Below are 17,360 nucleotides of genomic sequence, written 5' to 3'. Positions count from 1 at the left end.
GAAATAAAATAAATTTTTTTTATATTTTAGAAAAATAAATTTTTTATATTTTTTAAAATAAAAGTATATAAAAATTTTATTAATGAATAAAAATGATAGTTTATTTATTTTTTAATAATTTGATATTTTTTTAGTATTATATCATAATTTTTTAATTAAACAATTTTAAAGGCATGAGATTAAATTTCAAGAACATTTAAATTCGATATCCTCGATAATGCATTATTTTCTATTTTATCATTTGACTTTTAAGTAAAATTTTCAATTAAATTAATGTCACCCAATTAATCACATCAAACTCAATCAACAACTTTATTAATAATATAAACTAAACGACTCTAGTTAATGGTCAAGAATTATATCTCATAAATATTTGAGTGAACATCAAAATTGACTTATAGAATTTTATATTGAACGGTTAAGTTTCACAATTATTAATATTACCACTATATTCCAAAATAATGTTATAGGTTAAATTATTAAAAGAATTTTGATATAATATATGTGATTTTTTTAATAAAAAAAAATTAAGTTAACTATTATATATCTTCACTTCAATTTAAAAAAAAAACATATACACATGCATGCACACAAAAATTAATTAATATTATTAAAATGAAAATCTAAATCTCCTCATAACTTCATAAATAACTGTCTAATATGATTTATATATCATCTTATTTAGATTATATCCATATGAGTTTGTCATTTGCATAGATCTTTATTAGAATATTTTAGTTTTTTATAACTCCAATTAAATTCAAGTGATTGATTTTTAATAATGAATAATTGATTATTAATAACCAACAATTTTGACAATAAAAAAAATAATGAATTTAAAATCTCGAATAATCATTTTATTTAACATGTAGATAAGATCATAATGATTGTGATGGAGTTTGTTTTTTAATTATTAAAAAATTGGAAGTTTTGAGAAAAAATTTATTTTATAATTTTCTGTCGGCTACGATTTTTCTTTTAAAAGCATTTTTTGTTTTAGTGTGGAATGGTAATTTTGTTTTCAAAAATGGTAAGCTGGAAACTGTCAGTAGATCACAGCCGTTGCGTGAACTTACACAATCGTAGTTAGATCTCTTAAAACGGTCAAAATGGATTACCGGGTCATTTTTGGTCCGTGAGGAGAATTGGCGGGAAAGGGAAAACGAGAGCGAGGAAGAGATGAGCTCGTCGGCGTTAGAAGCCGAAGCGCCGGATCTAGTTTGTCAGCTGGACAACGTCCAAGGCATGGTCGACGCACTCTCCGCCGTTAGATGGAAACGCCATCAGGTCTGTTTCCTTTTTTTTTTTTCATTTTATGTTCGAAAGTTAATGGTTTTCTCAGTAATCTAGGGTTTTGCAGATTTTAAATTTACCATTTGCTTTAATTATAGGATGCAGTGGTGGAATTATCAGAACACGGCGTCGTTTTGATCGTGGAGGATACCGGTTGCCTTCAAGCCAAAGTTTATCTTCAACGCGAGGTTCTCATTTTTTTCTTCTTCTTCTTCTTTTGTTTTGTTTTTTGCCCGCAATTACATAGAGTCTATGGTTTAGTCAATTTGTTTTTTCTAGCTGGTTTAATTGGCAGTTTGGGTCTTAGCAATTCCTATTCGACTGCAGCTATTCATTCGCTATGAATATAATGCTGAAGGGCGACCGAGGTTTGGAGTGAGCTTGGGGCTCTTTGTCGACTGTTTGAACACATTTTCTTTGCCTGGTCGTTCAAGTATGATTGAGATTCAATACCCAGGACCTGATATGCAGCTCCTTGTCAAGTATGTTTTCCGTGTTCTTTGTTATTTATCTCAATTGTAGCAGAGTTGTAGTTCAATGGGTGAAATCTCAAATTGTTCTTATTACTTTAATTGAAGTGATTTTTTGTTAACTATGTTATGAAGTTTCCGAATTGTATCTAATTCAAGCTTAAGAAGTCCATTACGCAGAGGTCAATAAGACAACTTTAAGCTTATCAAGCTATTTCGTCGTAAACTGGTTGATTGCAGAATTTTAAAAACTCAGCTCCCAATATGACTCATATTTTTTTCAATGGTTGTTAGGTCTGTTGATTCACTTGATGCTTGTATTTATGCGGAAATCAGGACAAGAATCCCAGATACAATTTCATGGGACTACAACTTTGAACCTGCAGGAAGCACACCACTTGCTTTTACTGTGAAGGTACTCTCTTGTCTACGATCATATCATATGAGAAAGGAACAAGCATTCTGTGAGTTAGGAAACTTTAGGACACATTTGTTAATGGCTGCTTCAAACGTTCCCTTGATGCCCTCTTTCTCCAATAGATAACGCAACCTGCTGTACTTTTCTTAAAGATTACTAGACTGAGGTAGGATATTATTGCCGGTTTACTTCTGTAGAAAAAAACATATACTATTCATAAAGGATAATGTCAATTAAGAAAATAATATGACAGTGTTTTGATTTAAAACACTACTTAAGATAAATTGAAATAGACTTAATGTATCTCGTGCTTTCCTGCTTGAACAGAACATTGTAAACTTCATATATACATTTATTTTACACTGAAAAGGTGGAGCTAACTGCTGATTAATAAACTTGGGACTTAATGAATTAAATTATTAGGTGTTTTGCACTTCCATAATAGAAGCATACTCCTCAGTATTCTGATGTTAGGTTTGAGCACTTCCAGACACTTTTGTGGTCTTTTATTAGATGATACCTTGATGCTACTGGGTTGGACTGAGAATATGCACCTTTGATTTAAGATCCCATTAGGTTCAATCATATGTTACAACTAAAAATTATCACCATCGTTGTCATTTCTTCAGTCTGCAGCGCTAAAGGAAGCAATTGATGACCTAGAATGGCCAGGGTCTAGCATCCAGATCCTTCTACAGCCAGTCCCCCCTTGTGTTACATTTAAAGGAGAAGGCCATGGAGACTTGCAGGTGTTTTTTACTTTCGCACTTTCACTTGAGGTTTTTTAAGGTATTTAGAAGCTTAATTGCTCAACTTGCTTGCAGATAGACTTCATGTATTATGTGAATACTGATCTTTTAATTGCATTTCACTGTGATCGCCAAGTCTCCTATAGGTATGTTTATTTTGTACTGATCCTTTACATCTTATTTACCTCTTCACTTCAGCAAATCAACCTCGTCTCTTCTCATCTTGACCTTGGCAGATATAAATACAAATTTCTCCACGCAACCACTTCAAACCTACCCAGTAGTGTCATTAAAGATAACAGAGGAAGTAAGTTGACTATTGGGAGAGGAGGAATGCTGAAAGTTCAGCATCTAGTTTCAGTAGCAAAACTGGCTATTTCACATCCACAAATTGATTCTGCCAGGCATCAGCAGCCTAGTCGTATTGCTTATATCGAGTTCTTTGTGAAGCCTGAGGTTGATGAGGACACCGTACATAATTCATAGCACTTTCCTGGATTTGAATTTAGAGCTGTGAGTTATCTATCATGTTCAAAGCAGCGCATGTCAATATGCTTTGCAAAGCTGACTGTTTGGTGTTATTAATGTATGATAAGATAAAACATGGTTCTAATGTTTCTAATTTGTCAGGCCTTATTTCATTCCCCTCTAGTTGCTTGTGAAGCAGGTAGTCCAGAAATCTGACCTTACGTTGAAAAGAAAAATGGAGACAAACTTGTTCAATAGTTTGTTAATTTAACTACAGAGGATAAAAGACTAACAACATGATCCATCATCCACAGCATTGGACTGCTAATCGTGCCTAACAGTTGGGCTAAATTAGTTTCGTAATAGGCTGAAAACTGATGAGGGGTCCATTGAAAAGTTGGGGTAAATTAGTTCTATATTTGGCCCAAACTGATGAGGGGTGGACTGTACTCTATTGTGGACAATGGACTAAATTAGGTTTGTATTTGGCCCAAAATTGATATGGAAATATGCTTGGGGGATTTAACTATATTAAAAAAAAAAAATTTGGGGATCAGTTCTAGGGGATTGAACCCGACGTGAATCGAACACGCAACCTTCTGATCTGGAGTCAGACGCGCTACCATTGCGCCACGGATCCGATGGTTTATATGTCTATTATGAAAGTAGAAATTTGTCCTTCATGTTTATTCCCGCACAAAAATAAGAGGGAAAGAAACATGATTGATCCTTGTTATACGGTAAAAGTGATGAAGGGGTTTTGCTCATTTAAAAGTAAAGCATACTTCGAGGGTTAAAAAGGGGCAGCTGAGAATGATCAGACCAACTCTGAAGAGAAAATGCTATTTAAAAAAGCAAATCCCACATCCAACTCATTTCAGAGGGGATACTTGTTAATTATTGAAATCTTGCAAACAGCAATATAAATGGATTAGCAAGAGCAAGTTGTATGTTGCTACTATTACATTAGATTTACGCCTCTTCTTGACACAGTGCTTATGGAATTGGACTACAGATATTCCTCCAAAACACTCTGAAAACATTGGTTTTGCCCCACCATATCTGACAATTTATACGACCTGTACGTTGATCAATGTTTTGGATTGCATTAGAATGGATGTTGTCCCATGGGATCAGATAAGGACTGTACCGGTGGTTAGCTTCCATTCAGGTCATTCTGATTGTTTATTTGCACTGATATTACTACTCCGGTGCCAGGGATATCGCAAGTAAAGTGAAATTTGACAAGAAACTTCATACTTGAGGGGTCATAGTATGCAGTGGGAAAATTCCATCATTCTCCATAATTTTAACCTTCAGTGTGAATGTGCCATTCACAGCGACAGATCTATATTCAGCTTCTGTAAAAAGCAATAAGGCACATGCATCACATATACTCGTACACAAGAGAGAGAGAGAGAGAGAGAGAGAGAGGTACATCTCAGGCAAATTGCATATTTTAAATCCACCTTACCGAGCAACATGTTAATACTAATAATCAGAGAAAATTGTAGCAAAAGAAGTGTTTACCAAATGGTAAACCAGTAAAATGCAGTGCACATGCCTTAAGAACTTAGCTGATGGCCCTTGATACAACTGAATCTTTGCTGGCCACCGTTTTCTGATTACTGAGTTTTGACTGCCAACATCTTCCCAATTGCCTTTTACCAAGAAATAGAGAGAAAAACGTTAATAGTAGAAGAAATCAACCAGCAATTCAAGAATATTCCATTTTCAAACCTTCTCAAAAGAATTAACAACATTCCATGAAGACAAAGTAAAAGATTTTATTTCTTCTGATTGTAATGATAAGCAATAAATTTCCTCAAGAATAGATGTCTTAGTCATACCTCATGCATGGTGCCAGGTCACTTTCATCTGGCCTTTTCAGTATCTTCAGAAGCCACTCTGGACGAGCATTTAGCCACAGAAGCTGCAGCCTGTGTAGCTGAATCAGAAATTTAAGGCAATACCTGTTAAATTTCCTTGTAACTTTGACTAACAATCTGAACTCCATTCCCAAAGATAAGCTTGATACCAGCATCATGGGCACATGTTTGAGCCAAAGAAGTCTTTCACATACCAGGAGGACCATGAAGAAGCACTCTGTTCGTGGTTCATAATCGAATACTGTAAGATAAAACAGTGATCAACAATTAACCTTCCTTATGTGAAACAAAAAATAAAATAAAATCAAAAGTGACTCTAAATAAATGCATTAATGAAAACACACCATCATTTAAAAGGTAACCAAAAGATACTTCAAGGTGTATTGTGATTTCTATCAATAACAAAACATCATTACCTCACTTCTTATAAAACATGATTCTATGACACTAACAAAGAAAATTTGAAACTGTAAGACAGCTCTGACATCAGTATAGTGTACTGCAACAGGAAATACTATGGCTGTCTACATGCATTTATGAAATCAAAAGGATCTTCAAAAAAATTAAAATTGCCTTTATGTAAAATTGAAATTCAGATTATATTCAAATGAAAAGAAGTAAGAAACTTACCATCCAGTTCTTTCATCATTTCCTCAGTTGTCTAATTATATGTAGTCATGCCATTATCCTCCCCCAATGCACTATAGGCAGCATCATCAGGAACAATACCCTTACTTTTCATTTCAGCGAACAACTCATGTGCTCTATCAATATCACCAAGTCTCCTGTACCCAGAAATTAGAGCAGTATATGTCACCACATCGGGATTGATATCCCGTCTTTTCATTTCATCAATTAACAAGTTGGCCATATCCATACGGTGTATATGACAAAATCCATCAATTAGACAGGTATAAGTGACAACATTGGGTGAATAACCTCTCCGCAGCATTTCTGTATATAGAGCCCAAGCCTTTTTCATATCTCTAACTCTACAAAACCCAGCTATAACAGATGTGTAAGAAATGGTATCAGGAATCAAACCCTTTGCTATCATGTCCTTAAACAAACTATACGCTTCATACATTTTGCACCTCTGGCTGAATATGTTGATAAGAATTGTATGTGTAATTGTGGTTCGTGTGAACCCAAGCTTTAACATTCTTGCATACAACATCAAGGCCTTTTTTGGTTTCGACTGTTCAGCAAATCCATTCATAAGGATGTTACAATGAACATTATGAAGAATATTCTTCTTAATCATTTGAGGAAGAAGTTCCCAAGCTTTTCCTGAATAGCTTTGCATGCAAAGCCTCTTAATAATTCCATTATATGTATATGAGTTAGGAAAAATGCCAAACTCATGCATTTCATTTATAAGTTTCAAAGCTTCCTCCAAATGTCCTGCTTTGCAATAACCATCAGCAATTACATTGCAAGTGAAGATAGTTGGTGATACGCCACTTTGCAGCATGATGTTGAAAAGTTCCAAGGCTTTATCCAAGAGCCCCATCTTACAGAATCCGTGAATCAACCTGTTGAAACTGTTGGTCGTAGGAATTAAGCTATTGCTGAACATCCCCTCAAAAAGTTCCATGGCAGAATCCACATCACCTTGAAGACAAAATCCCTTGAGCAAGACACTGTAAGCAGCCAAGTCATATTCATATCCATCATTAGCAAGATTACGAAACAAATTCAGTGAAACATCTGCCAATCCACTCTTACACAGACCATGAAAGAGTGAGGTATACGTAACAAGTGAAGGCTTCATGCCGTTGACTATCATCTCATCAATCAAATTAATACCTTTCTCACAATCACCTTTTTTGCAGAACCCGTCAATCAAAATGCTATAGCTATGAACATCTGGTGATATTCCACAATGCTTCATTTCTTCCAAAACCTTCAAACCTTCGTATGGTTCACCTTTTTGGCAAAATCCATATATAATGGCATTATAACAGAAGCTATTGATCGGTTGGTTTCCAAAACACAACTTTCGAATGAAATCTAGAGCAAGTTCAACACAACCAACTCTACAAAGTCCACCAATATATGTGCTGTATGTTACAACAGATGGATTTTTCCCACCTCTCTCCATATCCTCTAGAAGGTTATTTGCTTGTCCAACATCTACATCCCTCCCACAATATCCATTACAATAAAAGTTCATCATAATCGTATAGGTGTAAACATTAGGAGATGGCCCCGAGTTCTTCATATCTTCAAACAAACTTCTCACAAATTCTCCTCTATTTGCTTCTACTAAACACTTGAGCAAGAAGTTGCATGACATAATATTTGGTTCAAGCCCAATTTTTTTAGCCTGCACAAAAACGTCAATGCCATTCTCAAGCATCGAATTAGATGCAAAAACCTTGATGAGCACATTGAAAACATCAGCTGATCTATGGACATGCTCAGGTGAATCCAACAGATACAGTAGTAATTCAAACATATCAGTCTTAACCTCTTTGTAATAGCAAACAATATCTCTAAGCAAAGCATGTGCTTCCATCTGCATCCCTGCCATTGCAAATATATGAATGATGATCCGAAATGCGTACATTGAATGATCAAATCCGTACATCTTTGCAGCCATATTGAACCTAATTTCCCTTGCAATGTCCCAATTCAACGATTTAAATACCCTCACAACAAAAGGAGTAAGCCTGGGATTTCTACAAAATTCGAACCTCTTCCTTGGAACTTGAAGCTCCTCAACTTCATTATTAACACTTACAACCTCAGGACTACAATCAAAGACATGGTCTTCCAACAACAAAGCAGATGAAGCAGAATAATACACTCTAAGAAGAAATTTTTTGTAGTGAACAACTACGTCTCGAAGCAAACCGGATTGAACTAAACATATTTTTGAATAAGACCAAATACCCATTAATACCCAGAGTGAAATTCATCACAAAATGCTTTCTCCCGTAGAACATGCGACCATTGGAGCCTCTGGTGTACCATGCCTTGGAGGCCAAAAAGAGGAACAACTTCAAATACCCACTACTATATTATCCAGAACGAAAGAATCGTGCTTTGAAGAGAATCCCAGATTCAAAAAATCTAAATGTTTTTAAAAGAATCTAAAATATATGAAAAAGTACGTAATATCAATTTGGTAAGAAGTGGAGCTGAAAATACCTGAAAACAGGATAAGTTATTTTGAGCCGAAAGAGAGAGAACTAGGAGAATAGTTCGAAAGGGAGGATTTTTAATTCTCCGATAAGGACGACGGAGGTTAAAACAGCCACCGCCCTGTCGGTTGAAAGAGGTGTCTTTGAGTTGAGCTTGAACTGCTGTGCTTTGAGTTTCTTCTTGACAGCGCGCCTGGTATGCCTTAGGGCTGCATTATCGGCCGTTGCCAAGTGAACCGCCTGCCCCAACTCCCTATTTTCTATATTTCTTTATTTTATAAAATTTCCTTCTCTTTTTAAATTAGTTAAATTATATCATAATTTTAAAATGTCATTACCATACTTTTTAAAAGGTGCATTTTTTGAAGTCTTTTTTTTTGGGAAAATTAATTAATGAATAAATAGAGAACAAATACGCCAAAGCCTTTTTTTTTCTTTTTTTTCCTTTTTACCATTTTAACGCAATAAAAAAATAAAAAAGAAAACACATTTTATAATCATGATTTTGAATAAAAAATTATCTTATATATCAACAGTTATAGAAAAATGAATTAATTAAGTCATTGAGATCAAATAATCAACTTAGGACGCGCTATTACCATTATATATTTTAATTGCTTCATTTCGTGCTTGATCAATGGATTTAGAATAAACACGTCTTAAAACTTTTAAATATAATTTAAAATTTAAAATTTTAAGAAATTTAATTTACGTAAATAGTATAAAATTTCATTGAAATTTTAATAAATTTAATTTGTGCAATAATATAATACTAAAATTTACGAAAAATAAATTTGTGAAGAATCAAGAAATATGCCTTACTATCTCCTTTCAAGAAACAAAAAATTGGTACATTAATATTAAGAATCCATAAATTTTGGGTTAGCAAAAAAACCCTTATTTGATTGGTATAGGGAGTTTTCTCCCTGGAAATAGATAATGCTGTTTCCTCTTATTCCTTCTGAAAGAGTGCATTTGGAAACTAAAGCACAAAACTGTGTCATAACCATTAAGAAAACAAGGTCAGTCAGGTAAGGTTACATTTACAAACATACCAGCGGAGTCAAAATTGTGGTTCCATTGCCTCTACCATTCTTCGATTACTATGGGGCTTATGGCAGTACTGCTGTATCACCGCCACCGAAACCAGGACAAACTGAACTCCATCTCACTGCCAAAAGACAGCTTTTGAAATAAACAAGAAATCACGACTCCATTCCTTAGAGAGCAGCTGGAATTCCATGTGTTTTAAGTTATGAAATCAATCATATTTGTTGTTTAACCATTTGTAGCAGACTTTGAGTGTAGGAGGGCTGCTGGGAAACGAGCAAAGAACTGTGACATGGATTTTATCAGGGTCCCGCTGCATTGGATCAAGAGAAGAAAACACGTTCAATCAGTTGATTTCCTGAAAGACATGGAAGCCAAAGTTCTTAGGAAAAAACCGCAGCGTACAACAAATACGAAACGGCAAATCTAATTTCTTTAGGGGAAACAATAGTCATTATGGATTAGCAGCTGCAAGCCATTTGCGGCTATTGCAAACTACAAAGTGTATTATACTTTAATACATCAAGTAAGGCATCTTTCCTTGATAGAAACCAACACATTTAGAATTACTTTCAACGGTAACAAACTCTGAACCCCACCCCCCAGAAGAAAAAAGACGACCCTTCAGTTACACCGTATCGACCAATCATTGGACAAGTGTGCTGTAAGCATGCAATGGGTTACCATCCTAGATGATCTGAAAAGGAATAGTTAGCTTTAGCACTTTGATTTCTTTTGATTATATATACAGTTCCTTTAGATCTTTTAAGAAATAGTTAGCTTTAGCACTTAAGTTCCAAAGGACAGATCACATATATAGTAATGCCAAATTTGAGAAAAATCTGGAATTCAAGATCCAATGTAAATAAGTAATTCACAAAGATTAGATATATTTAGCTGCTGTGCATATCACAGCTTGAGACTTGATATTGTTAGAGAAAGAGGGATACATTTAGCTAATCAATCTCATTGGAGAAAAGTAAAGTAAAAGAAGAAATGTTTACCAAAAGGGCAGCCCAGTCGATCTAATCGAGCACTGTTGAGATCCTAGTGTCTTTTCTATAGTACTGGAGTGAACAAGCCTTTCAAACTTAGCTGATAGCTCTTGATACAATTGAATCTCTAATGGTCGTGCTTGTCTGATTGCAGCTTTTAAGTGACACATTGTTACTTCTTCAGCATCAAGGCTCTCCTGATGGGAAAGTAACATTAAACCAACAATGGAGAAAACATTCCAGAAAACACAGCATGAACTAACAAACCTCAAGAGCTGCAACAGCTGCCTCCCGGCAAATCAATGATATGTCAGCACCAGTACAGCCCTCTGTGAGATGAGCAAGCTCCTTTACGCTGACATCCGAGCTGCAAGGAATTTTACGCAAATGGATACGGAATATATCTTCACGATCATTCTTGTTTGGTGGTCCAACATATAACAATCGGTCGAAGCGACCTGCATGAATCTTTTATTAATTATTATGAGAAAGGTGATCATGTTTATGCTATAAGAGCTAGAAGGTTATAAAATTGGTATGTTTGAGCTTGTGCATGATGAGGGGAGGGGATGGAGAGAGAAAGAAAAGACCTGGTCTTAAAAGGGCAGAGTCAATCTTGTCTGGCTGATTAGTAGCCGCAATAACAGTAACATCAACTCTTTGATGCAAACCTAGATCAGCAAGACTTTCAGTCAAGTCAGTATATTTTATTCCATATGCGCAAAACATGCTATGTTCCAATGATAATCCAGATAGGTGAGATAGAATCTCCTCAAGGGAGGATAAAGCAAAACGAAGATGTTTTAATTTGAAATTAAATAGGCATAAAAGCAAAGCTCCACAGATGCATTCTAAAAAGAAAAAACAAAGGTCTGCAAAATATATGAATGAAAGCACCATGAATATATTAGGGGACTAAATGCTTCACATCACATACTAACCATCCAACTCAACAAGAAGTTGACTCATGACTCTATCAGAAACTGAAACCCCATCACTTTCCTTCCCACGAATTACGGCAAGGCTATCAATTTCATCAAAAAATATGATTGATGGAGCATTAGCCCTTGCCTTTGCAAAAAGGGATCTCACTGCCTTCTCGGATTCACCAACCCATTTGCTGAAAAGTTCTGGACCCTTCACTGCCAGAAAATTCAATCCAGCTTTAGAAGCTACAGCACGAGCCATGAGGGTTTTGCTACAACCAGGAGGTCCAAACATCAGCACCCCTGTGGGAGGCCGTGTACCAATCCTCTTGAATGCGTCCTGGTGTTTTTGAGGCCATTCAACGGCTTCCATTAACTGATTTTTGACCTCCCTTTGACCGCCAACATCTTCCCAATTAACTTTTGGAACCTCAAGTATGACCTATAAGCAGAGAAGTACATCTTAAATGAAATCAACTTGCAACTCTAAAAATTGCAGCTTTGATCTTTTTTAGTTAAAAATATTCTAAAATCATGTTGGAAGCATAAAAATTTGTGCAAACAGCAGCTGTGGTTGTTCGGTATTTTCATTGCAATAGTAGACATCAGTTGCATAAAATAAATGACAAGAAATGACTTTTCCAAACAACAGTGATATCTTAGCCATACCTCACGCATGGCACTAGGTCTCACTTTCATCCTGGCTTTTTCAAAATCTTCAAAAGCCAATCTTAGCAGGCATTTTTCTTTCACTAAAGACATCCCTTCAGAAATATCACTAATACCAGTCTGGATACTAGCTGTTATTTGTGAGACTGTCTCAGCAGAATCAGGCAAATCTGTTTTGCAAGAAGATGCAGAGTCTGAACAGCTAATTGAAATGTCTCTTAAATCACTTCCACGTTCCATTCCTTCCATTTTATGGCCTGAATGACCTATGTACGTAATCGGCATTCCACAAGAATCCAAACCTTGACACGAAACTTTAAATTTAGCATAACGTCTAAGACAAACTAGGGCTGCCTCATTACAAAGGGATGCTAGATCAGCACCCACAAAGCCATGTGTAGCCATAGCAAGTTGCTGAACTTGCATATCTGAAATACAGTGGTCCATTTTACTGAGAAGGGTATGTAATATATCCAGTCGTTGCTTTGGAGATGGCACACCTGCATGAATTTTCAATATCAATAAAAGCAGATAGCATATCAGACAAAAGGGAAGAACATCTGTAATTTGGAATTGATTGGGTGAGCAACAAAAGAAATAACACAAACCTATAGTTCTAAGTTCATTCATGGTTTCAAAAGCTTCCTTGAATGGAGTAAAATGCACTTCAAGTTTACAGACTTGAAGATTCATGGTTTCACAGGCTTCCTTGAATGGAGTAAAATGCACTTCAAGTTTACAGACTTGAACATTATGATATTTGTTTATATCTTAGATAGCATAGTAGTCCTAACCCTACTAAGAGAAATCTCTAAACTCAAATATTACCCTCATTTCTTCCATTTATGCAACCTTTGAGCCAATAAATACAAGAAATACTGCATCTTCAGTCTAAATTAAGTTATAACTGAATCAGATTTTACCCTTGAACAGAACCAGTATGTGATAGCATCATAAACTCTATATAGTGAATAAAATGGAGTGTGTTTAATTTATCATGTGAATATAGGAAAAAGAGTTATCATTTGAAAAACAAAAAGATAGTCAAGGTAACGAAATTTAATATCACAAAAGAGAACAGCATTATCCTACCAATCTCAAGTTCCCTGCCAAGTCTTCCAGGCCGTCTAAGTGCAGGCTCAATGCTATCAGGCCTATTGGTAGCAGCAATCACTAGCACTCCATCAGTTCTACTGATCCCATCCATCAAATTCAACAAAGTAGCAACCATTCTTTGAGATAGCTGTTCACCTCCTTCTTTTCGTGCAGGAGCAATGGCATCCAACTCATCAATGAATACCTATACAGAGGAACTGTAAGTTAGGTAGCATCTAAAGGAAGAGGCACAGGAAAGTATGCAATGAGTCCCTAGAAGACAATGAGTCCCTAGAAGACATAACCTTTCAATATTTTTTCTTCAAAAGATAACATTGAAGGTTAAAATTGACATGTCAACATTTTGCTATTACATGTTGCATCCAAGAATTTTTCACTTATTGTTTTTATGGTGTCTCAACAACTAAACCACAGAGTGCTAAGACATGCAGGGCAAGAAAGTATGCAAAAGTAACAAGGACTTTGAGAGAAAAAAATCTAACCACAGAAGGTGCAGCCTGTGTAGCTGACTCAAAAACTTTGAGCAATTCTTGTTCACTTTCTCCATAATATTCACTAACAATCTCAGGTCCGTTTACATAGAAAAGGTTGACACCAGCATCACGGACGCATAACCGAGCCAAAGAAGTCTTTCCCGTTCCAGGTGGACCATGAAGAAGCACTCCCTTCGTAGTTTGTAAACCAAAACTAAAACAGTTACATTAGCAATCAACATTTAACTTTTACTATGTCAAACAAAAGACAGGTAAAGGATAAAAAGATAAAGTAAAGTATCTGTGAATGAATGCATCAGTGAACTCCAACATCTGAGAAAACAGCAACAAGTACACACTACTGCTAACAAAATAACAAAATGCCAATTCAATTAAAAAAATTATAAAAAAAGATAACTTTTTCCATGTTCATTAAGTCATTTAAAAAGATGTTTTCCTCCTTTTGATTGTTGAAGCCATAGGACAAATGCATCTCACAGTCCTCAAAAACGCTAGAATCTTCTTTCTAGATATTTTCTATGTATATATATTTCAAATTATGTAGGATCGAGAAAATAACAAGTAACAGCAAATTCATATGATATACCTTGACAAAGCATTCTTCACAGATGAGGAAATAATTTCCTTCAATACTGCATATTCTTGAGACAAGCCACCCAATTCTGAGATATCATGCTCCATAATGGTTTCCACTTCTTCAAGGTCAAGTTGCAGACACGGTGAAGGTCTTTCAGCAAGAGTTTCAGATGACAAATCTGATGATAAACATAAGTACACTTTAGTCTCATAGTCTACAACAAAAGCATTATCTACATGCTCCATAGATTCAAGATTCTGTGTGGGCAAACTATGATGACTTCCATTCTTCAAATCTTGATTAGTGATACCAGCACCTCTCACACGGAAAATGCAAAGCTCAGAAAGTATTGGAAAGGCCACAATATTTCCACAGAGTAGATTACGCGAATACAACCATGAAGCAGCACAGGTCTCTAGAAGCTTCTTAGAACTTTCATCCCTTAATATCTCTTTAACATCAAATGAATCAACATATAAACCATTTGGTTTTGAGAAATTTGATGCTGACGCTTCACATAATGGTGAAGCTAACTGACTAGAATGAGGAGAACTCAGCATTGGCTGATATAATGGTGTCTTAGGGGAAGATGTTATTCCATTCTCATATCGACCATGAGTTTTTTCTGTAGCAAACTCCATTTTAGGCAATATATCATTGCTTGTGTTTACTGTGTTCTTAAAAGAAGTCAGCTCAAGATGCAATTGCTTGCAGCTATGCAGTGAGAGGTAATTAGCATTTGGATTATGTGCATTTTCTCTCCCACTTACAAGACCAGTTTTAAATTCACTTTGTATAGGATAAACAAACACAGTGCTGCCAGAAGCAGGACAACCCAGTGTGTATGAAAGGTTTGAAGACAATCGCACTCCATTCTTCAAAACCTGGAAAGAGAGGAAGAGGGTGAAGATAGAGAATCGAACTTCTATGTTACCACCACCAGAATCTCCAAAATTAAGAAAATGTAAATTAAGGCATAGATTCAAATCCATAATTTACAAATTATAGCACGATAAATAAAACAATAATTTATGAGGTTATGCTAAAAGATTCTACAATGGTACCAAACTATATGAGATTCCATCAATTCACCCTAAGAAATATTCCAAGCTAGAGCAACTATATCTGGATGTAATTATGCAGCCCCAAATTCACCTGTAAGAAATACAACGTACTAAATGAACTTCATAATTAGTTACCATCTCCATTCAGAAAAAACCACCTTGTATAATTGTAAAGCATCTATAGCAGGTTTAACAGTATAGGAAGCATCCACTTTCTCCAACTTCATAGCATAGTTTGTCAAGCTGATCTTTTTTCTTTTCAAATTTCACAAGCAAAAAGGAGAAGATAGAAGAAAATAAAGAGTTAAACTAAAATAAGATTGTCATTCGAACCTTACAAGATGGAAAAACTGTAGCAAGCGCAAAGTAGTTTCCAACTTCTTTTGCAGTTTCATTGGCCAAATCAACAACCAAGGTTTTAGCACATTCATCTGTTACCAAGCTTAGAGGAAAGCCGTTTGAATGTTCATTCTTCAAAGCCGCAAGCGAGACCTAGTAATGGGGTTAGAATATAAGTCAGCAGCAGAAGAGTGGGGGATGGGGAGATTCAATTTTCGAAAACCTACTAATAATTTCATGTCAGATACTAGAAATAAAGATAGTAAATTACCGATACTAATGAACCAGGAGCAAGGTAAGAAGCAACCATAGAACTTTCTGACAACCAAATTTTGCAGCCTCTGGTTTCTAAGTCAACATCACTAACTTGGCCAATGAAAGCAGATTTTCCAATAAGAGAAGGATATCGCCTAGAAACTTCTTCAAGAGAGCACCTAAGAACTTCTTCACTTACTTCTGAATCTAGAGAAGAAACAGATGGTGTCCGTGGAGAAGCTGATGGGTCAGAATTTGATTGCCTGGAAGGCATCTTGGATTGCTTCTTTGACTTTGAAGGCATCTCCGCAGTTGATCCTAGAGCCTCTGAAACAAATCAAATAGCCCATTCAAGAGCCTGTGAGACAAGTTAGGACTAGTTAGAGGATGATTACTACAAATACACCCATAATTCTTAAAATAATTTACCCATTTCACTTAACTGTTAAAGTTTAAATTTTTTAACTCCTTTCAGATTTTATAGAATAAACAGAAACTTAAAGGCAATAAAACTAAATTTGTGAGGAAATGATCCGATAGCAATTGAGGAAATCTTTCAATTTTTTCACTATATGATCTAATATTCGCTTAATTATCAAAAGATAACAATGTAAAAATGAAGGTTCGAGGACTTGAACAAGATTCAGCTATAGTTCAAGGAGTTGCAATAGATTTATCCCTAAAGGAACATTAAAAAACATTTGATTAACTGGAATTAACAGTTAAAACAGATTAACATACTAATTAACAAAATTAAGAAACATTACGTTTAAAAACTTTCACTTCCTTTCAACGAGAAAATAGCAAAACCTTGAACTTGTATGAATAGCGTATAGAAACAAGCTGAACCACAGAGTTCAAAGCATTCTACTTCACTATTTAACCACGTCTGATTCTTGAAAGAAGTAGAAATCGAACTAAAAATAACTAAAATCACTTTAAAAATTACTAAAAGCTAATCACTGCGATAGCCGTTTACTTTTTTTTTAAAAAAAAAAAAGCTACTAGTCCCTGACTTACTGGAATTAAAGCATAAGGATGAGACATAGGAAAGCAGAAAACTCACGGAAATGAAGCTGGACAGTGGCGGAGCTTTCTTCTCCAGGAGAGGCGGCGGAGACGGGAGAAAGAAACGGTAAAATTGATTAAAAATGAAAGATAAACAGGAAATGGTTCGTCTTGGTGCGGCGAACCAGAGAGACACCGCCTCCGCCAGCGTTAAGTTTAAATGATGCAATGCAGGGATGAGCGATCGAGCATGCAGCCCAGCCCAAGCGTCGAAACAAAGCCACAAATGGTCAGTCATTTTCAACGCTTGTCCGTTAGTGTGAGTGGGTTTTGTCTGGCCCAAAACGTTGGGCTCATGACGGCCCAATGTTGATGACGAGGGATGATGTGTGCTTTTGTTTTGGAAAAACTTGGGCCGAAACAGCCGAATA

The 17,360-nt window shown here is 35.7% G+C and overlaps 3 protein-coding genes and 1 non-coding gene across 10 annotated transcripts; 1 reads left to right on the top strand and 3 right to left on the bottom strand.

The window, feature by feature from the left end:
• Positions 1,038 to 3,581, top strand: LOC18606791. Of its 2 annotated transcripts, XM_018116863.1 has the most exons (7): positions 1,045 to 1,287; positions 1,392 to 1,481; positions 1,621 to 1,775; positions 2,058 to 2,178; positions 2,811 to 2,930; positions 3,006 to 3,076; positions 3,167 to 3,581. In XM_018116863.1, exons 1-7 carry the CDS (start codon positions 1,180 to 1,182, stop codon positions 3,414 to 3,416), a joined length of 915 nt encoding a protein of 304 aa, XP_017972352.1. In that variant the 5' UTR covers positions 1,045 to 1,179; the 3' UTR covers positions 3,417 to 3,581. The 2 variants fall into 2 exon arrangements, with proteins under 2 accessions (XP_007040656.2, XP_017972352.1); XM_007040594.2 differs by lacking the exon at positions 3,006 to 3,076 and having other exon boundaries at positions 1,038 to 1,287; positions 3,129 to 3,581.
• TRNAW-CCA lies at positions 3,967 to 4,038 on the bottom strand. The gene has a single exon. It is a non-coding gene; the product is annotated as a tRNA-Trp (tRNA).
• On the bottom strand, positions 4,228 to 8,676 carry LOC18606790 (pentatricopeptide repeat-containing protein At1g63080, mitochondrial). Of its 2 annotated transcripts, none has more exons than XM_018118486.1 (4): positions 8,444 to 8,676; positions 5,918 to 8,268; positions 5,249 to 5,528; positions 4,228 to 5,059 (listed from the first exon to the last, which is right to left on the bottom strand). In XM_018118486.1, the coding sequence occupies exon 2, from the start codon at positions 8,187 to 8,189 to the stop codon at positions 5,949 to 5,951; it is 2,241 nt and encodes a 746-aa protein (XP_017973975.1). In that variant the 5' UTR covers positions 8,190 to 8,268; positions 8,444 to 8,676; the 3' UTR covers positions 4,228 to 5,059; positions 5,249 to 5,528; positions 5,918 to 5,948. The 2 variants fall into 2 exon arrangements, with proteins under 2 accessions (XP_017973975.1, XP_017973976.1); XM_018118487.1 differs by lacking the exon at positions 8,444 to 8,676 and having other exon boundaries at positions 5,249 to 5,346; positions 5,482 to 5,528; positions 5,918 to 8,435.
• LOC18606789 (calmodulin-interacting protein 111) lies at positions 9,273 to 17,143 on the bottom strand. Of its 5 annotated transcripts, none has more exons than XR_001927227.1 (12): positions 16,988 to 17,143; positions 15,938 to 16,279; positions 15,661 to 15,819; positions 14,273 to 15,147; positions 13,675 to 13,879; positions 13,169 to 13,376; positions 12,077 to 12,576; positions 11,553 to 11,849; positions 11,072 to 11,152; positions 10,749 to 10,939; positions 10,491 to 10,678; positions 9,273 to 9,844 (listed from the first exon to the last, which is right to left on the bottom strand). XR_001927227.1 is itself a non-coding variant. In XM_007040587.2 (12 exons), exons 2-12 carry the CDS (start codon positions 16,223 to 16,225, stop codon positions 9,829 to 9,831), a joined length of 3,138 nt encoding a protein of 1,045 aa, XP_007040649.2. In that variant the 5' UTR covers positions 16,226 to 16,279; positions 16,988 to 17,138; the 3' UTR covers positions 9,273 to 9,828. The 5 variants fall into 5 exon arrangements, 4 of the variants coding, with proteins under 4 accessions (XP_007040649.2, XP_017973657.1, XP_007040650.2 ...); XM_007040587.2 differs by having other exon boundaries at positions 11,423 to 11,849; positions 16,988 to 17,138; XM_018118168.1 differs by having other exon boundaries at positions 9,273 to 9,799; positions 11,423 to 11,849; positions 16,988 to 17,137.

This window comes from Theobroma cacao, chromosome 3 (genome assembly GCF_000208745.1).
Source record: "Theobroma cacao cultivar B97-61/B2 chromosome 3, Criollo_cocoa_genome_V2, whole genome shotgun sequence".
In the NCBI taxonomy this organism is placed as follows: Eukaryota; Viridiplantae; Streptophyta; class Magnoliopsida; order Malvales; family Malvaceae; genus Theobroma; species Theobroma cacao.
The sequence above is the reverse complement of the archived record's forward strand: the minus strand, read 5'-3'. Positions and strand labels throughout refer to the sequence as shown.

What these genes read in the sequence shown, in the direction of transcription:
- LOC18606789 (XM_018118168.1), bottom strand. Translation starts at nt 16,225, where the DNA reads ATGCCTTCAAAGTCAAAGAAGCAATCCAAGATGCCTTCCAGGCAATCA. An exon ending in CTCCTGGTTCATTAGTATCG is followed by an intron (nt 15,820 to 15,937) that starts GTAATTTACTAT and finishes CCCCATTACTAG; the next exon opens with GTCTCGCTTGCGGCTTTGAA. An exon ending in CAGTTTTTCCATCTTGTAAG is followed by an intron (nt 15,148 to 15,660) that starts GTTCGAATGACA and finishes CTCTCTTTCCAG; the next exon opens with GTTTTGAAGAATGGAGTGCG.
- LOC18606791 (XM_018116863.1), top strand. Translation starts at nt 1,180, where the DNA reads ATGAGCTCGTCGGCGTTAGAAGCCGAAGCGCCGGATCTAGTTTGTCAG. An exon ending in GATATGCAGCTCCTTGTCAA is followed by an intron (nt 1,776 to 2,057) that starts GTATGTTTTCCG and finishes AATGGTTGTTAG; the next exon opens with GTCTGTTGATTCACTTGATG. An exon ending in AAGGCCATGGAGACTTGCAG is followed by an intron (nt 2,931 to 3,005) that starts GTGTTTTTTACT and finishes ACTTGCTTGCAG; the next exon opens with ATAGACTTCATGTATTATGT.
- LOC18606790 (XM_018118486.1), bottom strand. Translation starts at nt 8,189, where the DNA reads ATGGGTATTTGGTCTTATTCAAAAATATGTTTAGTTCAATCCGGTTTG.